Raw genomic sequence first — 25,914 nt, 5'->3', positions numbered from 1 at the left:
TATTGAAACTCATTGAAGCTCAGAGATTTTCGGTAGATGGTGGGATGCGTGTGAATGATCTCCTGAAAGATTAAGGGATTTATTCTTTCTGCAGCATGCAATTCTCATTCATACACACCCCCTAAATGTGAAATGACTAAATTGCTTTCAAGTATTTTTAAATATGATGAGATGGACTTAGCCTCTATCATATTGGATTTGGTTAATATGTTGACACACTTACTATCTAAGAATACTTGATTGTGACATTGGTGGTGTTGTTGGGGTATGACATTTTATTTGTCACAACATTTATCTATATCAATATACATTTTTAGAGTTCTTATCACCTATTAATACTCTTAACCAGTAGAAAAGGTTAAGAGTATTTCTTTTTTTAATTTCTAATCAAACTTCAAAAATCTACATTAGAAAATAATTTTTCAAAAATCTCTGTTTGATGTTATAGTTTTAACCATGAAAGAAACTTTATACATTTAAACTTATTGTGTGTAGAAAGGAACCAAAAACCAACACTGATCACTCTCGTGAAGCCAATTTTTTACAGTAAGGTGAAGGTGAAGGGAGAAATGAAAATTATGGTGTAAATAGAATAAAAAACAAACTATTAACAATCAAATCAGTAAAGTGTAAAACATTTCACAGAAAACTGTCTCATGATTTGTCAGTTTGCTGGGTATCTGCACTTTTTCGCACGCTTGAAATGAGAGTACACGCTTGCTTGAACACAATAGAAAAAAGAAAACAAAAGAAGACAAACCACATAAACAAAAGAAGCCTCTGTGTCTGTCTCTGTCTTCTACTTCTCCCTCCCCCATAAAGTAATAAAAGAGGATCTTCAATTTCGATGACCATTCTTGCTTCACTGCATTACTATCACACAATTTCAAGAGTGTATAGAATTGGAGCAAAACATTACATATTATTGCTGCAGATTCCATACAAATTAACCAGAAATATAAGGCTAGAACACGAAAAAGGAAAACATCTATGGAGTTGCAGGTATTTACAGAAGCAATTTTGTGAGTAACATGTCCGATAAACAAGGAAAGGAATGAACTTGAAACTGCTACTAAAATGCAAACATGTCATGTGATGTCACTCAAAATTGCTTCTATCAAACCAAAAACCCTTCAAACAACTAACAGAGAAACTTGCTTGCTCAACCTACAGAAAAATAAAGCACTCCAATGACACGTGTGGGTTCTCTAATGACTCCTTCACCGAAACGCCGTCGTTTCTCTGCACGCCATCTTTAGTCACCGGAACCTGCCGCGTCGGCGGTCGGATATTACTCCGGCCTCCACGCGATGGTGACCTCGACCGCCGGATGGACCCCCCGCCGGAAAGACGGCGTACCTGATCAGAATCTCTCCGGGGAACCGGCCGTGACCTCACCGGAATTTCTGGCTTTCTCGCCGGAGATTTCTGCCTCCGCTCCCTGGAGCTGATTCTATTGCCGTCCACGGCGTAGGAACGCTTCCGGTTCCGAGTTGCGTTGCTTCTCTTGCTCGTGGCTTCATCTTCTCGGTTTTCCGTGACCGTGGTGGTGGCGGTGGTGGTGGTGGTGGAGAAACTCTCACCGTTGCTGCATGTTTCCGACACAAGAGACACTTCCTCAGGTTCCAACGCTTTTTTTACGGGCACCTCTGGGGGCTGAATAACGGGCAATTGGGTCTTGATCTGTGGCTTAAAAGTTGGAATTTGTTGTAGTTTTGAGATGGGTGTTTCAGAAAGAACCTCTTTGACATACTCCTCTTCAAGGGGTTGTGGGATTCTGATTTTGCAGTTTTGTTGAAGGAGTTCATTTTGGGGTTGGTTGGAGTTAGGAGTGCTGAAGCAGCAACCCATTTGAATTTTTTTCAGAAGAAATTGGCAAGAGTTTTGAGTTTCAAGTTGCAACAATGTTATAGTAGCAGTGTAGAATGTTGTTGCATGGCTTTGGTTATTTGGTTTTGAAAATTTTGATGGGTAAGGAAATGAAAAGTGATTAACGGCTATTGAAATGGGAAAAAGGTTCTGAGAGGATAACAGACATTGGAAGAGAAAAAGTGGAACACAGAAAAAAGGTGTAACTAGTGAAGCAAGAACATGCTTGAAGCTGCTTAAATAGCTTTGATCTTGCTCTGGATTAATGCCACACTTGCATCCAACAATCTTAAATTCCGTCTATGTTATTAGAAAGAAATTACATTTTGTTTCATACTTCAAAAAAAAATATACAATGTGCCAAACAATGGGAAAATTCATAATATTAAAAAGGATTAAATATATTATTATATTTTTAATAAAAATTAAAATTAATTTCTTTTCAAAAATTTTATTTAAAAAAAATATAAATTTAATTATTTTAACTAAATTTTGTTAAATTATTTATTATTTTAAATGTATTTCATAGTATCGAATACCTTATTTAACACATTTTTCTTTGATATTAATTAAAATATATATTTAAAATATTAAATAAATTTAATAAAATTTGATTAAAAAATTAAATTCACGTAGTTTCAAATATAAGAAATTAAATTAATTCAAATTAGAAGAAAAATTAATTTCAATTTTAAAAAATATAAAAACATATTTAATTTTATTAACAAATTTCAACATAATTAATTATTTAACAAAATAGTTTTAAATATAAGAAATTAAATTAATTCAAAGTTTAAAAAAGTAATTAGTTACAATTTAAAAAAAATAAAAACATATTTAATTTTATTAACAAATTTCAACATAATTAATTAGTTAATAATTGAGGCTTTTAAATAATAATAATGTAAATAAAGAAGAGTATGTTACTTTTGTATTTATTTTTTATTAAAAATAAATAGATTTTTTTTGGACACGTATTATATTTATATGCTCACAACCTTAGCAGGATAAAATCTAATCTAAAGATGTAATATATTTTCCTTTTAACTAAATAAATATTTTGAATTTAATACTCTTGTAAATGTTCAAGCTTAGTTGGGTGTTAGAAAGCATGGATGTTCCATGACATTCATAAAGGTTTGCCTTTCTTTTACTGATTTGTCCGTATAAAAGAACTTCAGAAAAAAGATAAATAAAAAAAAAAATATAGTAATTTTAATTAAAGTATCTCCTTGGATTCTTTTGAATAAGATATATTTAAGTTATGGCTACGTTTTGAATTTTAGTTCTTTTACTTGAAAGTTTTGTTTTACTTTATTAATAATTAATAGTGTTTGAACAGATAAGACTTTTGTTTGATTTGAATGATGACTAATTTTAAAAATTTCATTTATTATTGTGTTTTTTCCAATAATTTTTTCTCTATGAGATTTTCTTTAAGTAATTCAAATTTAATTTTACTTAAGTCAACGTATTGGTATATAAAGTTAACATAGATATATGAGTAGTAGTAGTAGTATCTGTTTATATCTCACATAAAAGAAGAACACTCCTACGCAAAATGCTTGTCTCGCTTTCTTCTTGCTAAGTTATTTGGTTTTATTCTTCAAAGGTTGGATTGAATTGTATAAATTAAACCAAAATTTCCATGTGTGATTTATTTTTAAAAAACTAAAACAGAAATCAATAGTTAAAATATTAGTATTAAGTAAAAGTATTTGACAAAGCAAAATAAATATATAAATTATCTATTTAAATAAAAGCTATGCAATATTTCTTTAATTATTATTTTCTTGCAAGATATTTGATTAAAAAATATTGAAAATAGATTTTGTGTTGCCTTGAGGAACGTTATTTTATGGACCACGGTTTGCAATTATAGTTAGTTTATGATAGAAGCGTGGTTATAAAACTCCATTGGAATGTAGGGTTTATTAAAAGAAGGAAATTGCAGTTTGAAACTGCTTTTGGCAACCCTTTAAATTGAAAAAATTCAAATTCCAAATCTTCGAAAACTACGCAAGTGATTTTTTACGGTATTTAATATAGTTTTAAATAGTCTAAATTTAGCACGTTTTCTGAAATGGTAACACTTATTTCCTGCATATTAGGACAGTCGATGAAAATAAGATTCTCTTTGAAAATGTCATAATATTTTCCCTTTCAGAAAATGGAAAAGTTGAATTCAAAAGTGAATTCTGAAATTTGATGAAAGAAATTGAGAAGGACGAGCTCAAAAGGCAATTCTAAAAGTTAATGCAATGGGAAAAGATTATTCAAAAGCTAAACATGGTGGCCAAGCCTGTCAATATCATGCTAAAGAACGTAAGCAAAATAAAGATCCAAGCCTTTTGAATTCTCACTTAAGAAAGATACTAATTACATGTATTGGTTCATTGCAGGTATAACGACTGTAAATTTTTTGTTTCCCCGTCGTTATTTTATCAAAATAATTTAATTATATTTTCTATTATTTACTTTTGCAATACCCACTGGTGAAAATAATAATAAGATATCACAATTACCATATTTTTTTTTAAACAAAATTGTATAATTACATGTCTTAAGGCCTAAAGGTGCAACCCCTAAGAAGACCATTGTCAACAAGGGTTACTTCTCAAACCAATTTTAAACTTTCATAGAAACTTCTTAACTTTATAATCATTTTGGTCTTACGGAATACTTAAACTTTTAATAATATCTATAATGATAACTACTAAAACTGTCCCAATATGCACCAATCAAAACGCGAACATAAATTAAAACGAAGTGATATTGGAGCAGTAAAATATAAGTCAATCTGAAAAATCTATAAAATAAATATCTTGACATAAATTAAATCAGACATTTTTTTTATTCAATGCATTAACTTTTTGGTTTAACTGGATATATAAAATAATAATAATAATAATTTATAAAAGTATTTTATTATATATAAAATAAAAATGTATTTTCATTAATATAATTTAAATTTAAAAAATGCATAGTTTTTTATTTTTTATATTTAAAATATTTTCTTTAGAAAAATTACGAAAATAGCCTATTGGCACTAGAATTTTATTAATGTGGTTTAGTCGAGCTGCCATTTTTGGCACCGTCTATTGATAGCTAAAGTTATTATCTTATGAAGCTTACCATCACCAAAAACTGAACAAACTTAAATGGATACCTTCGATTCCATATTAAAACAAAGGTTGCACCTCCTCTCCACTCCACACCTTCTCTTCTGATCAGCATCAGTTTGTTAAATTGTGATATACAATGAAAACAAAAACCTCACCAAGATTTACCCCAGTAAGCATTTTACGACGATATTCACACAATCCCTAAGTACAAGGGTACCCCTCAAAACTTTCCATATTTCGACAGATTTTATATGCTCCAGGAATGTATTGTAACCAAAACTGATTACTCAAAGTATTCCATCTTTCAATTGTTTTACCTTCAGTCCCCACAAGATGTTGAGAGACAGGTACTAGCCAGCCTGTCATAAGCCCCAACCCAAAAAAAGAATACCTCACTAGTCATTGCTGTGCTGAGCTATCCTTCTGATGAATGTAACGGTAACACTAAACATGGCTTCAGGACAATTTGCCAGCACAATTATATAGGCTCGCGGTAGTACGCTGCTATAAAGTTCAGTCAGATAAGTTTGAATGTTAACTACCAAATAAACGCAAATTGAGATAAAATCAACACTTCAACAGCAATAAAATCAGCAGCTTTAGACAATTTCTCAAATAAGAGGAAAACATTTATTGCTTTTAATAACTACAGAAACTGGTATGAGTACCAGTTAAATAGAGAAAATGAGTACACGTAAATGAGAACATATACAATCAACTATCAAGTCTGCACTTTCCAAATAATAGGTGTTGGGGTTGAATAAGAGGCTGAAAAAAAAATGGCATACAGCACATGCCACGTATAATATGAGTTTATAGATTTTCACTCATATTACACGTGGCATGAGCATCGACAGCATGTAGTGAGCCTGCGCTCCTTCTTACATATAATGCACATTGGAGTGAGTAAATAAAAGAAAAAAAAGATAATGGATCAAGAGGATGTCAGCTTTGAGGGAGATGCAGCTCGATCCGATTCAATCATGGATTTAATATAGAATTCACCTGCTTTGTATGAAGACCTCACCATGGGCCCTGATGCCACATATCGAAAGCCCTAATGCAAAGTAGAATCAGTTCGTCATTCATACCACATGATAGCTAGAATTAAATAATATATGCAACTTTTATAGTATTACAGTTTTTCCACAAATCATCATGATGCTGGAGGCAACAATTAAAAGGAGAGAAATGTTCCATGATTGCACTCGCTTGGTGATGAATAAAAATAGAATGTCAGGTAAAGATTGATATTGGCAGGTCCCCTGGGTCCGGGTGTGCTAACTCCTAAGAATAAATAGGTAATGACAAGCCTGAATTTACCACGGATTACCAAGATGCGATTATTTTACAAGAACTGAATAAGCAAAAATGATGCAGGAGATGTTTTTCATATGCCCCAAATTTTGAGACAATAATAAATACAGGCAAAAAGCTCAAGTGTGAGATAAGCTTTAATGCCACTCAAATATCATCTACACCGAGATAACACAGGAAACAACAAAATAAATAAAATAGTATCGTACAGAACTAATACTTAAGATTTCATGAAGGCCAGAAAAATTTATGAGAAAATATATTATCACTAATTACTGTTGAAATTATTTGACTCATGGTACAGAGGGACGAAAATGAAACAATCTGAATAAGGAGTTATACTAGGATCATAAAATTCTGATTCTTTTTTATGACAACACTATAACATAATCCTAGCTAAATAAGAAATCAAGTCATGAAATATAAGGAAATCTGGAAATTAAAGAATTAGCAAAGCCACATATTACACTTATCAAAAGAAAAAGAAAAACTAATCTAAAGATAAAGTCTCTAAGGTACTCTAAATATTACAATCTTGGTGTTACAAGATATTCATCATATATTCTATCAATTACTTTTGAAAACTGCTCTGGCCAAAAGTACCTCCGTATCATTCCTAGGGCTTCCAGCTAAAGCATTTAGAATTTAGTCAGTTTGCTCGTAGTGAGAGGTTCTTTTTATAAGTCCTAGTTAGTTGCTCCGTTAGTGGTTCTATTGTCCCAGATGTCAACTAATATCATTTATCCCTATAGTTTGTATTTTCTCAACCAACTTCAAGTACCATGATTGGATATATCCAAGATTTTCACCAAAAATTCCGGGTAGTCTCATTGAATCCCTTCTATCAGCTGTTTACAGACGTCATAACCAGCCTGTTAAATCAGTTGTATTCCCTCATGCTAAGGGGGTTATGCTAATTACCGATCTCCCGAACATCAAGCCATTAGTTTGTTCACAGTGATAAGTGCTTTTTATAAGCCTAGTTAGTTGTTCTGTTAGTGGTTCTATTATCCCATATGTTAACCGATATCATTTATTCCTTATATAGTTCATATTTCTCAACCAACTTCAAGTACCATGATTGGATATCCCCAAGATTTTCACCTAACATTCCGAGTAGTGTCATTGAATCCCTCTACAGCAGTTTCCTAGCATCATAACCAACCTGTTAAATAGGTTGTATTCCCTCATGCTAAGAGGGTCATCAGGCTAATGACCAACACTAGCCCCCCAGTGTCGAGCCTATTGGCGTAGAGACTTAAAGAGGTAGTATTTCCTTATGATAAGGGTCGGGCCAAATATCCCCCACTGTCGAGCCTAGTGGCATAGAGTCTTAAATCAGTAGTATTCCCTTATAATAAGCGGTTGGGCTGACTAACGATACAGAAAACAATTAATTATGGAATATAATTGCTATCTTCTTCAACAACTCCTATGAATTCCCAAAAAAATGAGTGTTTCTCCAAACAAAAATAAGTTAAATACAAAGACATGAACAAAAAGACTCACCATTTCCATGCCAAGAGTCTGATACTTATCAAAGGCCTCCGGTGTAACATATTCAGATACTGGCATGTGGCGCTTTGAAGGTCTCATGTACTGCCCAAATGTCATCACGTCAACACCAGCAGCTCGAACCTTTTCCATGGTCTTCACGACCTGGTCAGGTGTTTCCCCACAACCTAACATTATTGAAGTCTTAGTGAGTGTTCCAGCAGGAGCATATTCCTTGGCCATCATTAGAACTTTTAACGACTGCTTAAAATTAGCACGATGATCCCGTACAACATTTTGTAGCTCTTCAACTGTCTCGATGTTATGTGCAAAGACATCCAATCCTGATTTGGCAACCTTCTCTACACAGTCATCATCTCCTCGGAAGTCCGGAACTTTACAACAAAAATAGTGCAAAAGTCATCAAAGGAAGAAATTTTGATTAGTATTTAGAAAGGTTTTTAACCAAGCATAGTATCCTAAATAATTCTCCATCTCAACTATTGAATATAGTCAAAAACTATAATGAAATTAATCTCCTTTGTGTAGAAAATACACAAAGTAATATATTTATAATAAAGAAAATGTGGACTAGGCCCAAATACAAATGAATATATAAAAAAAAAAAAAAACATAATTAACATAGGGACATGTTTCCTTAATTAACATAAAATGCAATATACCTAACACTTTCCCTCAAACTTATGCATATAAGTTGTATGTAATAAGCTTGTTATAAATGTAATCAATTCTTGATACCTCTAAAGACTTAGTGAGAACTAGAGATGGCAACGGGTCGAGTTGGGTAGTGGGTGGATTTTTTCTTTTTGAGTCGAGTTACGGGTAGGCACTAACAAAACAATTATAACTGCCTAATTCCTCTCCCCCTCTTTATTCCCTTTTCTCTTTCTTACATAAACTCTCCATACTCTATCAAGTTCACATTGACATACTTAGTAAGGCCAGAGCCAGAGAGAGAAGGACGCAACGAATCCAGCAACAATGATCGGTGCCAAAGACGACACAAGCCCCGCCACAAGTGGCTGGAAAAGACAGCATCTGCAAACTTCGATTGAGGCATGGTCACAGGTCAAAATTGAAGCTCTAGCGGCGGACAACAGCAACAATGGCGACGACAGTTGCAATGAACAGGAGCAACGAAAATTTTTTTCAAAAAAACCTTAGGTTTTAATACTATGTTAAGAAGTGGACTTTGAGTCCAACTCAACCCCACAAGGCTTGTAAGGTGAGGTTTGCACCCACTTATATACTCTAAATCGGTCTTTTCACTAGTTGATGTGGGATTTTCCAACACACTCTCTCACGCCGAGGTATATACATCTTGTGTGTGGGACTAAACATTAATAGGTGATCCGATGGCAGCCAGATAGCGAGTGGAATAATATGTCCAACAAGATAGGTTCTAAACCATGATTTTGATACCATACTGAATATAGTAAAAAACTATATATGGGATTAATCTTCCTTGTATAGAAAATACACAAAGGGTAATGTATGTATAATAAAAAGAATGTGGACTAAGTCCAAATACAAATGGATATGTAAAAATATCATAATTAAAATAGGGACATGTTTCACTAATTAACATAAAACACTGTTGAGATTAAAATAGAGAAAATATATTTCTAAAGGGCTTAATAGACCCTCCTCATGCTTTATTATTTATATAGATAAAGAGTTGATACAATAGGAAGATGGAAGGTCAAGGAACTGTCCTAGACTGCTAGGTACAATCATTAGAGATAACCCAACACGCTACTCCCTACTTTAGTCCTACCGACTACACTAACATAGGTAGACTTAGTAATTATTTTACCATTAAGCTCATTCACACAGCTCACACACAACTCACACACTAACCAATAATTCTAACATAAAACACAATATATCTATCATCAACAAATATATACTAAGATTGATACCTGATATAAAAACATGAAAATACAAAATCAAAACAAATTTATTATCATTGGCCTGTAAACAAGATATCTTTTTAATTCTATTAAAAGCCATAGCGTTAGCATATCACATTTCAGTAATAAAAATACTACGTCTATGAAATTCAGCAATAGACACTGCATGGGAAATTAGCACTATAGGTACCACCTGATTCACCTTGCAACCTAATATCCTGCACTTCAAAAAATGATGAAACCTTCCTTTCATACCCATTGTCAACTAACTACAATAGCAAACCACATGGATGCTTAATCTTTTAAATAGAACTAGGTGCCCACCTATCAGAATTAGGCTTGGCTTGGTTTGTTTGTTATTTGATAGAACCAGATGCTATACTATTTTCAGAAACTATAAACATTCAAATGCATACCTAGGGCTTCTATCAGGATATTAGGCTTCAGTACCTTCAGCTTCTGCACTGTTTCAGTAAAATGGCCACTCCCTTGATCAGGTAAATCATCACGGTCAACACTAGTTATAACCACATAATCCAGACCCCATGATGCAATTGCTTCAGCCACATTGGTGGGCTCATCAGGGTCAGGTGGTGGAGGAGTCCTCGATGTCTTAACATTGCAAAATCTGAAAATTAAAAACAAATAATTAAATGGAAGTGTTTGTGAAAAACCCAACCCATAGAACTAGAATGAGTCGTGGGTAATCATTCAAACCTTACCTGAAGTCAGTTCTTATTACATTCAATACTTTTTTGGGAAATTACACCTACCTTCCTTGCCTAGCAATGATCGTGTCTGTAGTTTCCCAAACAAAAGGATGTAATGTGTAAAAAGCACTATCCATAAGAGAAGTCAGTGTATCACCCCAAAGTACAGTTATAGCTATCGAATGAATAACTAAAAATTTTAACATCAAAGTTTGTTATACAAACTCAAATTTAAACATGATATCAGAGCCTGTTTTAGTGATTACTAATTGACATATTGAGTCACTGTTATCAAGCCATTATAGGATTACATGGAATCCTGTAAACTTGTCAAGTCATGAATTTGAAGGAATATATTCGAGATCTCACGCTCACTAATGATATGACCAAAAAAATATATACAAGTTTGGGACAGCTCTAACTTCATGAGCTAGTTTTTGGAGTTGAGTAACCAAGATTGTACATGTAATTTATTACAATCTCAGTCAACTATTCGTACTAAGCAAGTAAACAACTCAACATGCATTGCTTCAAGCAAGTGCAGCATCCCTAGAATTCATAACATGAGCACAGAACTATTCCATGTCATTTTTTACCCCAGTGACGAGTCCTATCTCCTCGACTTATTAATCAAACTGAAACACATCAAGGATTATTTGTTCTACCTACTTATCCACGTTTCCTCAAATCCAGTTTCAGAAAACAAATAAATGCACCAATTACAAAAATAAATAAATAGTTAAACACATAAAAAGAAAGCCAAATGATTGGATTACAACCTGCAACCTCGAGTACAAGTGTCACCGAGAATCATGATAGTCGCGGTAGCAGTGCCGGTCTCGCCGCCGGACCAGCACTCGCCCAAATTAGGGCAGCGAGCCTCCTCGCAAACAGTGTGAAGCTTCAATTCGCGGAGCTTCTTCTTAATTTGCACGTACTTCTCGCCGCCAGGAACGGCCTCCTTCATCCACTTCGGCTTCGGAAGCGGCTTCTTCTTCGTCCCAACCTCTACCGAGTACGCGCTCTCCGATTTCAGCGCAATGAAGTCCGACAGAGACGGCGACTCCTCCGCCAGCCGATCCCGGAGCCCTGCCAGAGTATTCGAGAATTGCGACGGCGCCGCCGGAGAGGCTGCAGATGATGAACTGAAGAGTCTCGCGGCGCATTTGATGTTTCCGGCAACACTTCTAATCCGTGAATGCATCATCATCTTCTCCGTCGGGACAATCACAGATCGCGTCACGCAGATAGAGCGAACATGAGGACGAAGATTCACGCAAACTCACACCAACCACCTTCTGTATGGGCCTCAACGTTGCTTTGAGTCATGCTGGCCCAACTTTTTAATTCTATGGACCTACATTACAATAACGATCCATTTTCTCCAAACTCTATGGGCTCTGAACTTCTAAGTTCACAGTCGATAAAGGAGATGAAAAGCATTAATAAACATAAAAGGGGTACGAAGGGAGTGAATATGTTAAGATTAATAAAAAAACAAATCTAAATTACTCGTACGATACAAATATTCTTTTTAAGTTTAATCGGGTATGATAATTTATTTAAAAAATACTTTATGATGAGAATTAAGGGGAAAAAATAATTTCTTAAATAAAATTAAGCTTAATTTTTTTTATAATTAGCTTGAGTGAAGCATAGGCACAGGTTTCGATTTGATGCAGTGGGCAATTTGTCTTGTTATGAGGTGGAGACAAATATGCGTCACAGCCAACACGATGGCCTCGGTTGTCAAAGATGCCCATTGGTTTCCTTCTGTTTTGACCCTTTTTATCCATTCATTGGAATTCGGAACCAAAATGTTGGCTTTTTTTGTTCCTTTAATCCCTCTTCATCATGCCAATGGACATGGTTACTCTTCTACTAATATTTACATTATTTTATTATTCCTATTAAAATGACAATTATAAATACGTTTAATAAAATTATATAGATTATTAAAATTAAAAAGTAATTAGTGATTAAATAAATATTTAATTTGAATCATTTAAATCATGAAAAACTTAATTCATTTTCTAATATTTGAAATGTTAAAGATGGTTTGACTGACAGATATTAAGTTAAAAAGAATCAATTGAATTCAAGTCACTTTTTGTAACTTATAATTTAAAACAAAAAAATTAACCTCAACTCACATGTTAAAATCTATTTTAACACTTTTATTTCGAGTTGATAAACTAATTTTAGTTAAATGGTTAGTTTGTAACTTATAAATTAATAACTAACTTATTGAATTAAAAGTATTTAATAAACTAAAGTACAAAACAAACTTTTAAATTTATTAAATATGAAATATTATGAGAAGATATAGTTATTCATGTTTTATTACATAAATAAATTTTGTGTTAATAAAAAGTTATGTTAAAATATATAAGATGTTGATGAAAATGTTTAAACAAACTAATAGTTTTTATTTCTAAATAACTACCTATCAATTTAGATGAATTGCACTAAATAAATAAAGTAGAATTATTTGTTTAAATGGTTTTCCCATTGATGTTGTAAAATTCACGTGATTCGCACAAATTTGGTATGTTGAGTGACAGCTGGGTTGAGGTGGATAATTTTTTCCAAGTTTTCTATTTTTTCTTTTTGGTTTAACGTCTCAATAGGTCTCTATTTTTGTTCAGAATTTCAAATAGAACTCTTATTTTTTTGACGTCTCAATTAGGTTCTTACTTTTGTAAAATTGAATCAAATAGAACCTTTCCGTCAAATTGATAAGATGGAGTTAAGTGTTATGACACCTGGCATGCTGACGGTGCTAATTTAACACATGTGTCATTACAAATGTGGGTAAATTCTATTATTTTAAATTTTGAATTAAAAATTAAGTTAAAAGAATGGAAATTCAATTATTGAAAGGGTAAAGTGGGAAATTTGTATTATACTTTCTGGTGAAAGCTTGGTTCTTTCTACAATCTGCAAATTAAATTGGGGAAATTTTAAGTTTTAGGGTTCCTTCAAACTTAACTGCAACACCCTCCAACCAGACAATGAAGCCTTACTCAAAAAGGTAGAATTTCTTGAGTCTAAAAAATAAAGAAACAAGCAAACAATTTGCATTCATCACTAAGGAGTTGAGTTACGAATGCTTCAACAAGAGTGATGAAGTTTTAGGGGCTTTCAAAGACGGGTCTTCCGACAGTGACTCTAGCGCAATCTTGAACGAAGAGAATTCCAACAACAACCATAACAGTCCCAACAACGCCACAATTACATCTTCTAGGGTTATGTAAAGTTATAGTTTTTTGTCATCGTCTTCTCCGATGAATTGTTTCCAGTTCCAGAAACAGTTTTTGACGCAGTACGTGAAGATGGAGGAGCATAATTTTCTGAGCACGGACAAAGGTGCAATTTCTTCTCAGATGAACAAGCGCCCATGTTGTAGTGGTACTGTTCAGAGGAGTGGAGTTAAGAAGATGAACACAGAAAGAAAAAAAAAATAAGGAAGAAGAATCATGGCCACCTTGTTGAGAAGAGGATTAGAGAGAAGAATGAGGCATTATTTTGCAGGGTGTATAGTAATGGAGAAAGAAGCTTTGTAAGAAGGGAAAGGGTTGCAGAGAGAATGAGGGTATAAAATAATTTCTCAACTCTACCCTTTCTCTAATTAAATTTCCACCCAAGTGTATTAAAAGATCCCTGTCAACATTCCAGATTCCATAATATTTAACATCGTTTAATCAATTTAACGGAAAGACTCTATTTGATTCAATCTTACAAAAATAAGGACCTAATTGAGACGCCAAAAAAGTAAGGGTTCTATTTGAAATTTTGAACGAAAATAGGGACCTATTGAGACATTAAACCTTTCTTTTTTTCATACCATAACCATAATGTTTAAACTTCCTTTTCTTCGACCCCTTTTATCTCACACAATAAAACAATATCATGTTTGCATTTTTATTTACATTTCATGCCTTCTATTTATCAATAAATTATTTGGTATATTTATTGCATTGCCGAGCTTTTCCGGCGTCGAAGTTCATCAAGCACCTTGTCTTGTGTGTAGTCCAGGGTATTATGATATTTTGATTTAGAGTTAAATTTGATAGTAAGAGAAGGAGTTCATGATGGTTTTTATTTTTGGTATTGTGAAGGTGTTGTACGTGTGTTAAGGAGAAGTTATAGCTTTGGGTGAAGAAGGTTCATTATGCATGTTTAAAAGCCTGGAAGCAGGAATTATTTGTTGAATGTAAAGAACGTCATTTGTGTATTTTTTTCGGCCAGCCAATACTTATTTATCTGGACTTGGTTCATTAATTGTAAGCCCTTTGTTGAAAGTAGATTATGAATTTAAAAAAGTTATGATTTTATTATCATGATCTAATATTATGATATTCACAGGTTTGGTGTTGCTTAGTTGAAAATCATTAAAAATTGCCATCCAAGTTCTATAGTGAAGCATCAGTGAATCTTTGAGTACATTGGTTGGAGTTTGAGTGCAATATTTTGCCTAATTCTTGGTTGAAATTCCACATACACAGATCTTCAAGAAGTTAGTATTATTGGTTGTGTATTTTTGTTTATTTATAATAAATATAGGAATGGTTTTTAATGTGTTATTGAAATATTTTTGGTTATTTTTTATTTAATAAATGAATGTATTAATGTATTTTGTTTATGTATGAATATATGATATATGAATGTATGAATATAGGAATAAATTATGTTTAATGAATATATGAATGCATGATTTTAATTATAGTATGATTATTTGTTTAAGTAAAAATAGATGGAAGAAGAATTAAACTTGTCGTACTTGGACCGTGAAGATATAAATGATTATGTGGTTGGTGTAGACTTTAATATAGTCGCAATGTTACATTAACACTTACAAATAACCACCTCCCTAGTCGCACTAACAATGTTATGCATTATTTGTCATGCCTTGAATATATTGAATATGTTCTTGAGTGATCCAAGTAGTGTTAGCAATTTTCTTCCCGACAAAGACCGTCATAGACAACAATTAATGTCGTACCTATTGCATACTACTCGATGTTGTGACATTATTCAGATGGGTCCAGAGGCATTTATTAATCTTTGTGAGAGATTAAAAACAACGGGGTTAGTTAAAGACGTCATTCGCTCGACAATGGAGGAACAAGTAGCTCAATTTCTTCATATAATTGGGCATAATGTTAAGAATTGAAGTGTCGCATTTTTCTTTCATTGATCTGGGGCGACGGTTAGCAAACACTTTCACAATATGTTGGATGTTATTATAACTCTAGAATTAGAATTTTTAACTCAGCCATCAAGAGATGAGGTTCGTCCATATGTCTTGAACAACAATCGCTTTTATCCTTACTTCAAGGTAATCATTTCAATGTGTCAGTAACGCTGTGATTTTATGAAACGATTTTAATGTTATGCAGTTGTATGATGACTTCTTAATTCAATGTTTAGGATTGCTTATGGGCCATAGATGGTACTCACGTTCGTGTAAGGGTGCCAAGAGCAGATGCTCCGAGATTTCGTGGAAGAAAAGATTGGCCAACTCAAAATGTGTTTGTCGCATGTGACTTTGATATAAAATTCACATATGTCTTAGCTGGGTGGGAAGGCACAACATCTGATTCTAGAATCTTAAAAAATGCTCTTGATTGAGATGATCCATTGGTGATCCCCCAAGGTAAGTGTCTTCATTGGAATTTAATGATTGGTTCTTTATTAGTTAATAAATATTGATGTGTACAAGAGAAGAATCAGATTGAAACCTGTCGATTGGTTGAATATTGCTAATATGAAGTATGAGGGTAAAAAGTTGTGTTATTCGACTATCCCAGACGACTTTTCCTATGATCGGGAGATGACATTAGTTATTATGCTTAGAGCATAAATGCAGGGTCAACATCTTAAAACAATTGGTTCTTTGAATATTAATGATAAACTTCTGCATTATGTTATTGTGCACATGCTAACTCCACGACCTGGAAATTTTGCAAGGTTATTGTAGGAGGATATCTTTATGATATGGGTGCTTACAAATAATATAGTGGCCTCATCACATCATGCAGCATATGCTCAAATGCAAGGCCGGTGACACACCCCTACCATATGTTGTATTGATCACCCAAATCATGCAATATTGTGGAGTACATGTTGATGCCAATGCCAACACTCATATTGGGACCAAACATCATTTTTTAATTAATTCTTTGAAGAGGTTGAATATTGTTAATGTCAACGATGTTTGGCAACATGATGTCGGCGATGGTGAAGAAGAAGACCAACCACAACATCATGACAACCCTGTGCAACCTCCTCCTGATCTTGCAAATCCTAATATGATGACTCAAATGTGAGAGAGGGTACAAGACTTGCAACACAAAATGCAGGGTATGGAACAAATGCAGGTGCAGGTTCAGTGCATTGAAGATAACTTGGAAAACCTATCTCTGGACATGAACCGACAATTTGCTCACCTGAATCAAAATGTTAACTTAATTCTTCACCATTTAGATGATTAAGTTGCTTACTATTACGTCACTGTATTACATGAATTTTTTCCTGTACTTGACTTTTGTGATTGATTTCTTACATTATCTATATATGAATTGTACTTGCTTTCACATCACTTTTCACACTTTTATTTATTGTCAACTTATTGAACTATAAAACAAATGGATCCATGAATTTCTGATTAATTGGAAGGAATAATTACTCAAACAAGAAGACTATATGCAGCTCTTGAACGCCAAGAACAGGCCATGGAGCGTCGAAATGAATTGTTGCGTCGAAATGAATGGTTAAGGGCTAGGAATCAATCACCTAATCCAACTTCGGAACAAATTCATAACTTATTACGGCCTATGAACATTCAAGATAACAATTTATTGAGATAGTGCTTTGACTTTCTATCTTCACATCCATCCCATACAAGACGTTTAATAGGGATGCCGACACAATATCCTTTCAATACATTGCTTAGATATCTCCGTGAAGCAATTTCATGATGATCTATTACAAATATATTTGTTTGTTATTATGTTTGCACTTTTTATTTTATGTAATGGATAATTATAACTTGGGTTAATTATCGGTTGTATTCAAAATTAATAAATCTCACCTCCATAACAAATAAATTCATATTACTTGGAACTAAATTATATTACAAACAAATACTACATTTAAAAGAAAAATTCATTTCACTAAATTATAATTTAATTAAATTTTTAAAATTATTTTTAATAATTATTCTAAATTTTTAGGTATTTTGATAATCTTCAATTTTTATCAATTAAACAAATTTTTTAAAACTGTCACATCAATCAAATCCTACATCCTCACAAACTTTATCTCCACCCTCAAACTCACTCTCAATTACCTTTAAATTCACTCAAATAAATAAAAAAAAATCACCCTTAAATCCTCTCAAAGATTTTTTCTCAAAACATCTCCTCCACATCTAAAAGAACGCACCCTAAAAGAAATTTAAGTTTTTCTAATAACAATAATATTTTAAATAATTGTGTAAGTTGAAAATTACCATGAATATTCAGAAAAAAAAAATTTAATGCAGTGGGCCAATACATCAAACTCACGCGGAGCCATGGCATGTGATTGCACTCTCCATCACCGTGCAAACGTTAACATGAGCATCCCACATAATAAAATAGAAAAAAAAATAATGTTAATTAAGATGAGTGAAAGAGAGTCATTAAAAAATATTTAAAAATTATTAATTGAGAAATATATAATATATTTTATCTATTTAAAGTGAATATTAAAATTTATTTTTTCTGCTTAATTACAAGTGTTTTTGTCACATCAAATTTTCTTCTCACTAAGCAGCAAAAACACAATGGATGTTCCTGTTCATAACGAATGCTGTTTGACAAATAATTGACTGGTTGTTGTAACAAGGGGACAAGACAAGGCACAACTACATCATAAGCACTCCATTATTAAACATCAAACATGGGCAGCATGTCGTGGTAGAGTAACCCTACGCGTTCACAGAGAGCGTGGCAACGCTAATTTCACCATTCAGATAGACACTCCTCGAACAGCACAAATACACTCACTCTCACTCGCACCCTCGTTCCACTTCTCTGTAGTTTTTAGAGAGAGAAATGATTGTTTGTTTTTCAGTATAGAATTCCCTCAGAGCAGCTTTTCCTCTTGTTTCCAGCTTTTTCTAAAGATTGGGATTTTTGCAACAATTTTTCAATCACTTTCATGATAATTAATATACAATCATCATTATTATATTCTATATGCCAAAAGCTTTGGTGCTTACGTTCACCACTCAAACTACTAAATAAGCTCTGATTCTTAGCTCTTAAGTTTATTTACTGACTCTACAAAACTAAACTTCATTTTATCTGTTAGTTTATGGTTTTGATCTCGACATTTTCAGCATTACTTCCCAGGCTTCTTCAGTTTCTCTCTTACGTAGGTTCATTTTGTTTCTCAGATTAATCCCCCGTGTTCATGTTTTATACTACTCGACTTTAACTTTTTATGATTTAAATGACGGCTTTGTTTTAGATTTTTTGGGGGATTAAATTTCCAGAAGAGGATGGTAAGACGATTGCTTTCAAGGGCAAGTAGTGAGCAGAAGATTAACATTGAGCTTGGAAGAACGGGTGAGGAGAGATCTGGCTCACAGTACAAGAGAGTGAAGATCCATGGCGAAGTTCTTTTGGGATTTCTGTTCATCTGCATAGTCCAGTTTTCACATGCAGACACTGATCCCTCTGATGGTAACGATTCTATCTTCTTTTTGTCGTCACTTATTTCCCTCTAGATTCATGCTTTCGGTTGATAATTATCCTTCTGTGCTTCTTTTGTTATGTGTCATGCTCGAGGTTTCTCATTTAAATCAAAATTATGTAACCTTGAGGTTATGATTCTTTCTCGCTTTCTCGTGACTAATTTTTTTGAATTATCCTGCCTTTATCTTGGCCAATGTGCAATGGGTATTGAATATGTAGCACGGGTGGAATTGTGATGTTTTGTTCTTTTACACTTTCACACATTATTTCTTGATTGTTTATTTCATCTGTCTGTGGTGCGTCCTAAGAGTGTTAAAGTTTTGTAATTGGAGCAGTTGCAGCAATAAATAACTTATATACTGCGTTGGGCAACCCTGTTCTTCCTGGGTGGGTTCCTAGTGGAGGTGACCCGTGCGGACAAGGGTGGCAAGGTGTTCGATGTAATGGTTCAGTAATTCAAGAAATGTATGTAACCACTTTCTCTTGCTTCTACTTCACATTGATTGAAATGCACAGAATATATAACCAGTAGCTCTTTGTCATTCATGACAGAACTCTGAATGGTGCAAACTTGGGAGGAGAACTGGGTGACAGCTTAGGAAGTTTTGTTTCTATCAGAGCAATGTAAAGACCTCTCTCTCTCTTTCTCTCTGCTCCATTCTTGGTAGTTTGCTTTTTCATCCATCTTTCTGGGTGTCCTCAGGCATGTGCATGGCATGAAAAAGTCCATCTGTTAATGTATGTCTGCACCTGTAGTGCATTTCCTCGGTTAATGAATTGCAGTGGTCGTTCTTCCCCACTGTTTCTCCTGCATTACCTTTACCGATTTTTTCATGTTTATGGGGCAGAGTTCTAAACAACAATCACATTGGGGGAAGTATTCCATCCAGTTTGCCAGTCACTTTGCAACACTTGTATGTGGTAACAAACTTTGTGATACTATTTCTTCCAACACATTGTGCAAAATAAATTGATGGTTTGTACTTTTGCAGCTTTCTATCAGATAACCAGCTCACTGGAAGTATTCCAGCCTCTTTATCAATGTTGGCTGAATTGACTGACATGTGAGTTTATTGCATTTTCTCTCTCTTTATCAAATTCTAATGATAGTTGTTAACTGTTAGGCAAATTTATCTAAATGATATTGAATTATCTCCTTTCAGGTCTCTTAACAACAATCTTTTAACTGGGGAAATACCAGATGCATTTCAGTCTCTTACTCAATTGATCAATCTGTAGGGACTCATTGAATTATTCTTCAAATACTAACATGTAAATTTGAATGGAGATCATTTTAGCTTCGTTAAATATAAAACTTATTTGGTGAACCATAAACTGCTGTGCAGAGATTTATCTAATAATAATTTAAGTGGTGAATTGCCTCCATCTATGGAGAATTTGTCAGCTCTGACCAGCGTGTGAGTATCTTGCCTTAATAAAGATTACCTTTTTAACGTATTTCTCTGTTCTTTGTCAATCAACCTAACTTTTTCTTCATTTGCAGACATTTACAGAACAATAACCTCTCTGGCACCCTGGATGTCTTACAAGACCTTCCGCTGCGAGATTTGTATTTCTCTTAACACGTTTCTTATAAATTTTGTATGATATTAGGTTGGTTAAAATAAAAATCAGTTCCTGCTGTTTCATGCCATAAGATTTTGATCCCTGAGAAACCAGTGCTTTAATAATGGGAAAGTTTAATGATCATTTCTTCACAAAATGGACTATACCTTAGTAAGTAAAAATTACAATGATTAAAATCTAAGTAAATGAAAAATATTGGACAAATAGCTTATTGTTTAATGGCATGAACCAAAATCCAAATTAAATAAATGATAGAAACCACCAATATTCAGAAAAAAAAAAAAAAAAAACATAATTATGTGAACTGAAAACACATTTGGTGAAAATGTGGTGATTAATTTGTTTTCACCAACTAACTTAAAGAACTGTTGTTGATACAGTTTGTAGAAATTTTGAGCCATTTGAATTTGTATAGAATCTTTAACTTTTTAGAAGCTTTTATTCTCTTTTAAATTTGTGCCTACTGTTCCCTATTTGAACAGGAACGTTGAGAACAATCAGTTTGTTGGACCCATACCCCCGAAGCTGTTAAGCATACCTAACTTCAGGTGAAAACCTTAACGTATTGTTTTTCCATGCTCAATTAAGATGCTTCCTGTGTTTGAAAAATGTGAAGATGGACACGGACTTGTGTTAATTGTAGTTCATTTTCATGAAAATATTTGTGATCATTTTAATTACCAAGACGTGCAGTGTTGTAAGTATTCAGAAAAGCAACAATTGGGTGTCGCGCTGCCTCCACTTATATAGTCAGACAATTGAAACTACACATAATTTAAGATAAAGAAAAAGTCTCAAGTCAAGGTTTTGAGACATATAACTTCAAATGTGCAATTGTGGGTGTGTTTACAACAAAAGTATTAATCAAAGTTTCCTTTATTCTCTGTTCCTTTATTGATTTCTATTACATCAGTAATTTGAGTGATAGTGTCCAAAAGTATTATACATGAGTAATTTTGGTTCTTCAATAACTGATGATGATTTTGTTATGCAGAAATGATGGAAACCTGTTTAATCTTAATGTCAATGCTACTATAACCCCCGCACGTCCACCTCATTCTCCAGTGCCAGTATCGCCATCAGGAACTGTGGTTTCTGGGACTCCATCATCTGGACGTTTACCTACTAAACCTACTGATGGACCAACTGCAGCAAAGGAATCAAATTCTGTGAAATCGAAAAAGAACACAAAGAGGGTGGTTTGGATATCTATTTCTAGTATATTGATGTTTGTTATTGTAGTACTGGGACTTCTTCTCTTTGTTCCAAGATGTAGTAGAAGAGAACAGGTTAACAAAAGTTCCAAGCAACATCAAGTGGGCAAATATGGAGGTGAAAGACAGAATCCTAGAGAATACGAGGGATTTGTCCAACCACTTAGTCAAATTGAGAAAGGCAAATATATATAACTTTTGGTCTCTCTAATTTTGTTTCTGTTATTTAATTTTTTGTTGTGAGGATTTCACTAATATAACCATTGCACTTTCTCATGATCTTTTATTTATTTAACTTAATAGTACCAAAGGGTGCTGTTGTGAGGCCGAAAGGGGATCAAGAGGAGGCAAGGAGAATGAGGGCAATTCCAAAGCTACAAGGCGAGCAAGAGAAGAATGAACAAAGAATAGGAACAATCCCAAAGCTGTTAGATCATGAGATAGATATGAGTTCATTAGATGCATATTCCGTGCCTTCTCCACCAGTACCTCCTCCACCTCCACCACTCCCTACTGAGAGTGCGATTGTTGAACCAACCTCATTCCACAAAGGGGCTAACTTCAATCCTCCCAAAAAAAGTCCAGTTCCTCCCACTTTTGCGAAAACTTTCACCATTGCATCCCTACAACAATATACAAATAGCTTTTCTCAAGACAATCTTATAGGTTTAGGAATGCTGGGGACTGTGTATAAGGCAGAACTTCCTGATGGAAAGGTATGATTTTTGCATCTTAATTGCATTGATGTTTATGGAATCTACTTATGAAAAGTCGTAGACACTAGCTTTTTGTGTGTTTTTCCTGTCTTCTTCATCTTTATGGTTGTGGCTTATGATTTATCTTTCTAAACTTTAATCATTGTAAGGTAGCTACTATTGTCTTATCTGGATAGGTGATATTTGTTTTAGCGCATGTTTGAGTACTGTTATGTTTGAATGCTTTTTTTATTCAAGTTCCCCCATTTGTCTTTCCTTTGCCCCTACACTTGTAAATTGAATATATATATATATATATGGTGATTGGTACTCAAATTTTGAATCTCACTCTCATTATATGGATTGCTAGATACTTGCTGTGAAGAAACTAGACAACAGAGTTTCTAATGACCAAACAGATGATGAGTTTCGTGATTTGATAAACAACATTGACAGAATCCGGCATGCAAATATTGTTGAGCTTATTGGATACTGTACCGAGCATGGTCAAAGGCTTCTTATTTATGAGTACTGTAGTAATGGTTCATTGCAGGATGCACTCCATTCAGATGATGAATTCAAAACAAGACTGTCGTGGAATGCTCGTATCCGGATAGCACTTGGTGCAGCTAGAGCCTTAGAGTAAGTCAATTAATAATCAAGTTTAGACATTAGGGAAAAATATTTGCCCCTAGCTGTCAGTTTTCTGTAAATAGTCACTTGAATGTTTCCGTTTCTATATTTAATTTCTCTTGCCTGGATTGTCAAGTATTTCTCAGTGGGTTAATTAATATAATGCTGGAGTTTTTTACTAGAAACTTGGGATCAGTTCACTATTACATGGTAGAACTTTTTGAGTTTTAAGTTGCTAAAACATTATAGTAGATGTCCATTGACGATAATGTCTCTTGATGTGCTACTTCTGAACTGTAATGTTGTTCTCGACAAGGTACTTGCATGAGCAGTGTCAGCCACCTGTTGTACACAGAAATTTCAAGTCTGCTAACATTCTCCTTGATGATGATGTTTCTGTTCGTCTATCTGATTGTGGTTTGGCTCCATTAATAACTAAAGGTTTTGTAAGTCAGGTAAGAAATCATTGCATAATGTAAAAAATAGCCTCTGCATCATTGCTGATTATTGTAATTTCATGTTTTGTTTAAGTTCCCTCCCCTTCATCATGACGAGGCAATAACTTTGAATAATTAGCATAGGCATATGAATATTGATGACTTATAGCCATAAGATTGGCAGTTATTTTCACTCAAAAAGAAAACTTCAAAATCATCCTAAATGAACATGCTTCCTGTGAAATGTAAACTTCTATTTGCCTATTTCCTGTGAAGTATCGTGCAAGCATTATGTCAATGGTTCTTAGCATAGCGTAAGAAACATTGTTATTTGCATTATATAATATTCCAAGCATTTTCAGCTCAAAGGACAACTTCTAGCAGCTTATGGCTATGGAGCACCGGAGTTTGAGTCAGGAATTTACACATACCAGAGTGATGTTTACAGCTTTGGAGTGGTTATGTTAGAACTTTTGACAGGCCGTCAGTCCTACGACAAGTGAGAGCCAATAACTGAAGTATTTCTGCTTCTATTTTCATCTATTTATGAGTTACTTCATCTATTCTGAAATTCTTGGACAGAACACGGGGTCGAGGGGAGCAGTTTCTGGTGAGGTGGGCTATTCCACAACTGCATGACATTGATGCATTATCAAAGATGGTTGATCCTTCTCTAAAAGGAGATTACCCTGCCAAATCCTTGTCAAATTTTGCAGACATTATTTCTAGATGTGTTCAGGTAAGCTTCTTTTTCTCTGAATTTAGAAGTGTCGCTTAGCTTACGAATCTCTTTGTCATGGAATTGGATTTGGCCTTATGTTATGCAGTCGGAGCCAGAATTCAGGCCAGCAATGTCAGAAGTTGTCTTGTACTTGATAAATATGATCAGGAAGGAATCTCAGCAAAGTGAATCAAATGAATAAATAATTATGGAAAGTGGTGACATTTGAAGATGATTACATCTACAAAGAATTTCATGCATGATTGCATGTCACCAAGGAGGGTCTTCCTCCATATTCAAAGTGCTAACCTTTCCAAAATTCACATGCAAGGAGGTTTTGTCCAATCCAGCTTCAGAGAATGGTAGCATGTCATCTCACTCCTGCACTCATGTGTAGCTCACAATTTATTATTATTATTATTATTTAATGTTCACTGTTGGAGGTACCTAGAAATTAAATTAAACTCATTTTTTGATGATAGCTTCCATGTTGATATAGAAATATTATTCATTGTACACATTCAAACTCTGCAATCTTATATGACGGTTGTCCGAATTTGTCGATTAATAGGATAAAGTAATACTTACAGTAATTCACCAATCATAAAAATAAGTACACTGTAGGAAACCTATTATGTTTTCTTTAATTCATATTATTATACTTGTAAACAACTCTTATTTTCATCAATGTCCATTTACTAATAATTACAACACCTTTAACTTTCCGTCCTGACAACTAAAAGCCCTTTATTTTAATTTCTATAAATATTATTCTAATCTTTTTTATCTTTAAATTTTTTTAATAAGTTTGGAGGTACTAAATGAAAATTTAAAATGATGTGTGTGTGTGTATATATATATATATATATATATATATATATATATATATATATATATATAAAAGAAATACAAAAAATAGTTTAAAAGAATTGTAGAACTAATATTTTGGACTGGAGTATTTATTTTATTTAATTTATAGGTTGTAGAACTGAAATTGAAGGTATTTTAATTTTAATTTAAATGAATGTTTTTCTTATCTATGTAATAATTATCGTTCATCTCAAGGACTAATACCTTGTAAAGGAGTAACGTCTCATTTCAAAGAATAAAAAAGGAAAATGATATTTTAACACTATTTTTTGACACCATTTTGATATTGTACACGTGTCAAAATATGGTTGGACGATGTCAAATTAAAAAAGTTGAGACAAGAGTATATTTGGAAGAGAAAAACCAAAGTTTATTTTTTTAATTTGAAATCGTCCAACCACATTTTGACACGTGTATAATGTCAAAATAATGTCAAAAAATAGTGTTAAAATATCATTTTCCGTCCAAAAATACTAATGATATCTGATATGGCCAAACTGAAACAAGAAAGGGGCAAAAAAGGAAAAGAAAAATGGCATGAAGGGACGCTGGTATAGCAAG

General features: G+C 33.6%; 3 protein-coding genes across 3 annotated transcripts; 1 reads left to right on the top strand and 2 right to left on the bottom strand.

Annotated features, from left to right (window-relative positions):
* Positions 1 to 564: 564 nt before the first annotated feature.
* LOC106754249 (translation initiation factor IF-2) lies at positions 565 to 2,071 on the bottom strand. The gene has a single exon (XM_014636251.2). The coding sequence runs from the start codon at positions 1,849 to 1,851 to the stop codon at positions 1,168 to 1,170; it is 684 nt and encodes a 227-aa protein (XP_014491737.1). The 5' UTR covers positions 1,852 to 2,071; the 3' UTR covers positions 565 to 1,167.
* A 3,539-nt stretch (positions 2,072 to 5,610) lies between these two features.
* Positions 5,611 to 11,794, bottom strand: LOC106754265 (lipoyl synthase 1, mitochondrial). Its single transcript, XM_014636278.2, has 4 exons — positions 11,229 to 11,794; positions 10,156 to 10,367; positions 7,821 to 8,200; positions 5,611 to 6,051 (listed from the first exon to the last, which is right to left on the bottom strand). The coding sequence occupies exons 1-4, from the start codon at positions 11,657 to 11,659 to the stop codon at positions 5,929 to 5,931; spliced, it is 1,146 nt and encodes a 381-aa protein (XP_014491764.1). The 5' UTR covers positions 11,660 to 11,794; the 3' UTR covers positions 5,611 to 5,928.
* Positions 11,795 to 18,482: 6,688 nt separating this feature from the next.
* LOC106754268 (protein STRUBBELIG-RECEPTOR FAMILY 3) lies at positions 18,483 to 25,047 on the top strand. The gene is made up of 17 exons (XM_014636282.2): positions 18,483 to 18,873; positions 18,970 to 19,184; positions 19,532 to 19,661; positions 19,749 to 19,820; positions 20,045 to 20,110; positions 20,189 to 20,260; positions 20,360 to 20,431; positions 20,543 to 20,614; positions 20,701 to 20,766; positions 21,266 to 21,331; positions 21,778 to 22,178; positions 22,301 to 22,713; positions 23,063 to 23,334; positions 23,642 to 23,780; positions 24,125 to 24,261; positions 24,345 to 24,501; positions 24,590 to 25,047. The coding sequence occupies exons 2-17, from the start codon at positions 19,001 to 19,003 to the stop codon at positions 24,683 to 24,685; spliced, it is 2,415 nt and encodes an 804-aa protein (XP_014491768.1). The 5' UTR covers positions 18,483 to 18,873; positions 18,970 to 19,000; the 3' UTR covers positions 24,686 to 25,047.
* The last annotated feature ends 867 nt before the right edge of the window (positions 25,048 to 25,914 follow it).

Source organism: Vigna radiata, unplaced genomic scaffold (assembly GCF_000741045.1).
Source record: "Vigna radiata var. radiata cultivar VC1973A unplaced genomic scaffold, Vradiata_ver6 scaffold_86, whole genome shotgun sequence".
NCBI classification, from domain to species: Eukaryota; Viridiplantae; Streptophyta; class Magnoliopsida; order Fabales; family Fabaceae; genus Vigna; species Vigna radiata.
This window is presented reverse-complemented; position numbering and strand designations above follow the sequence as displayed.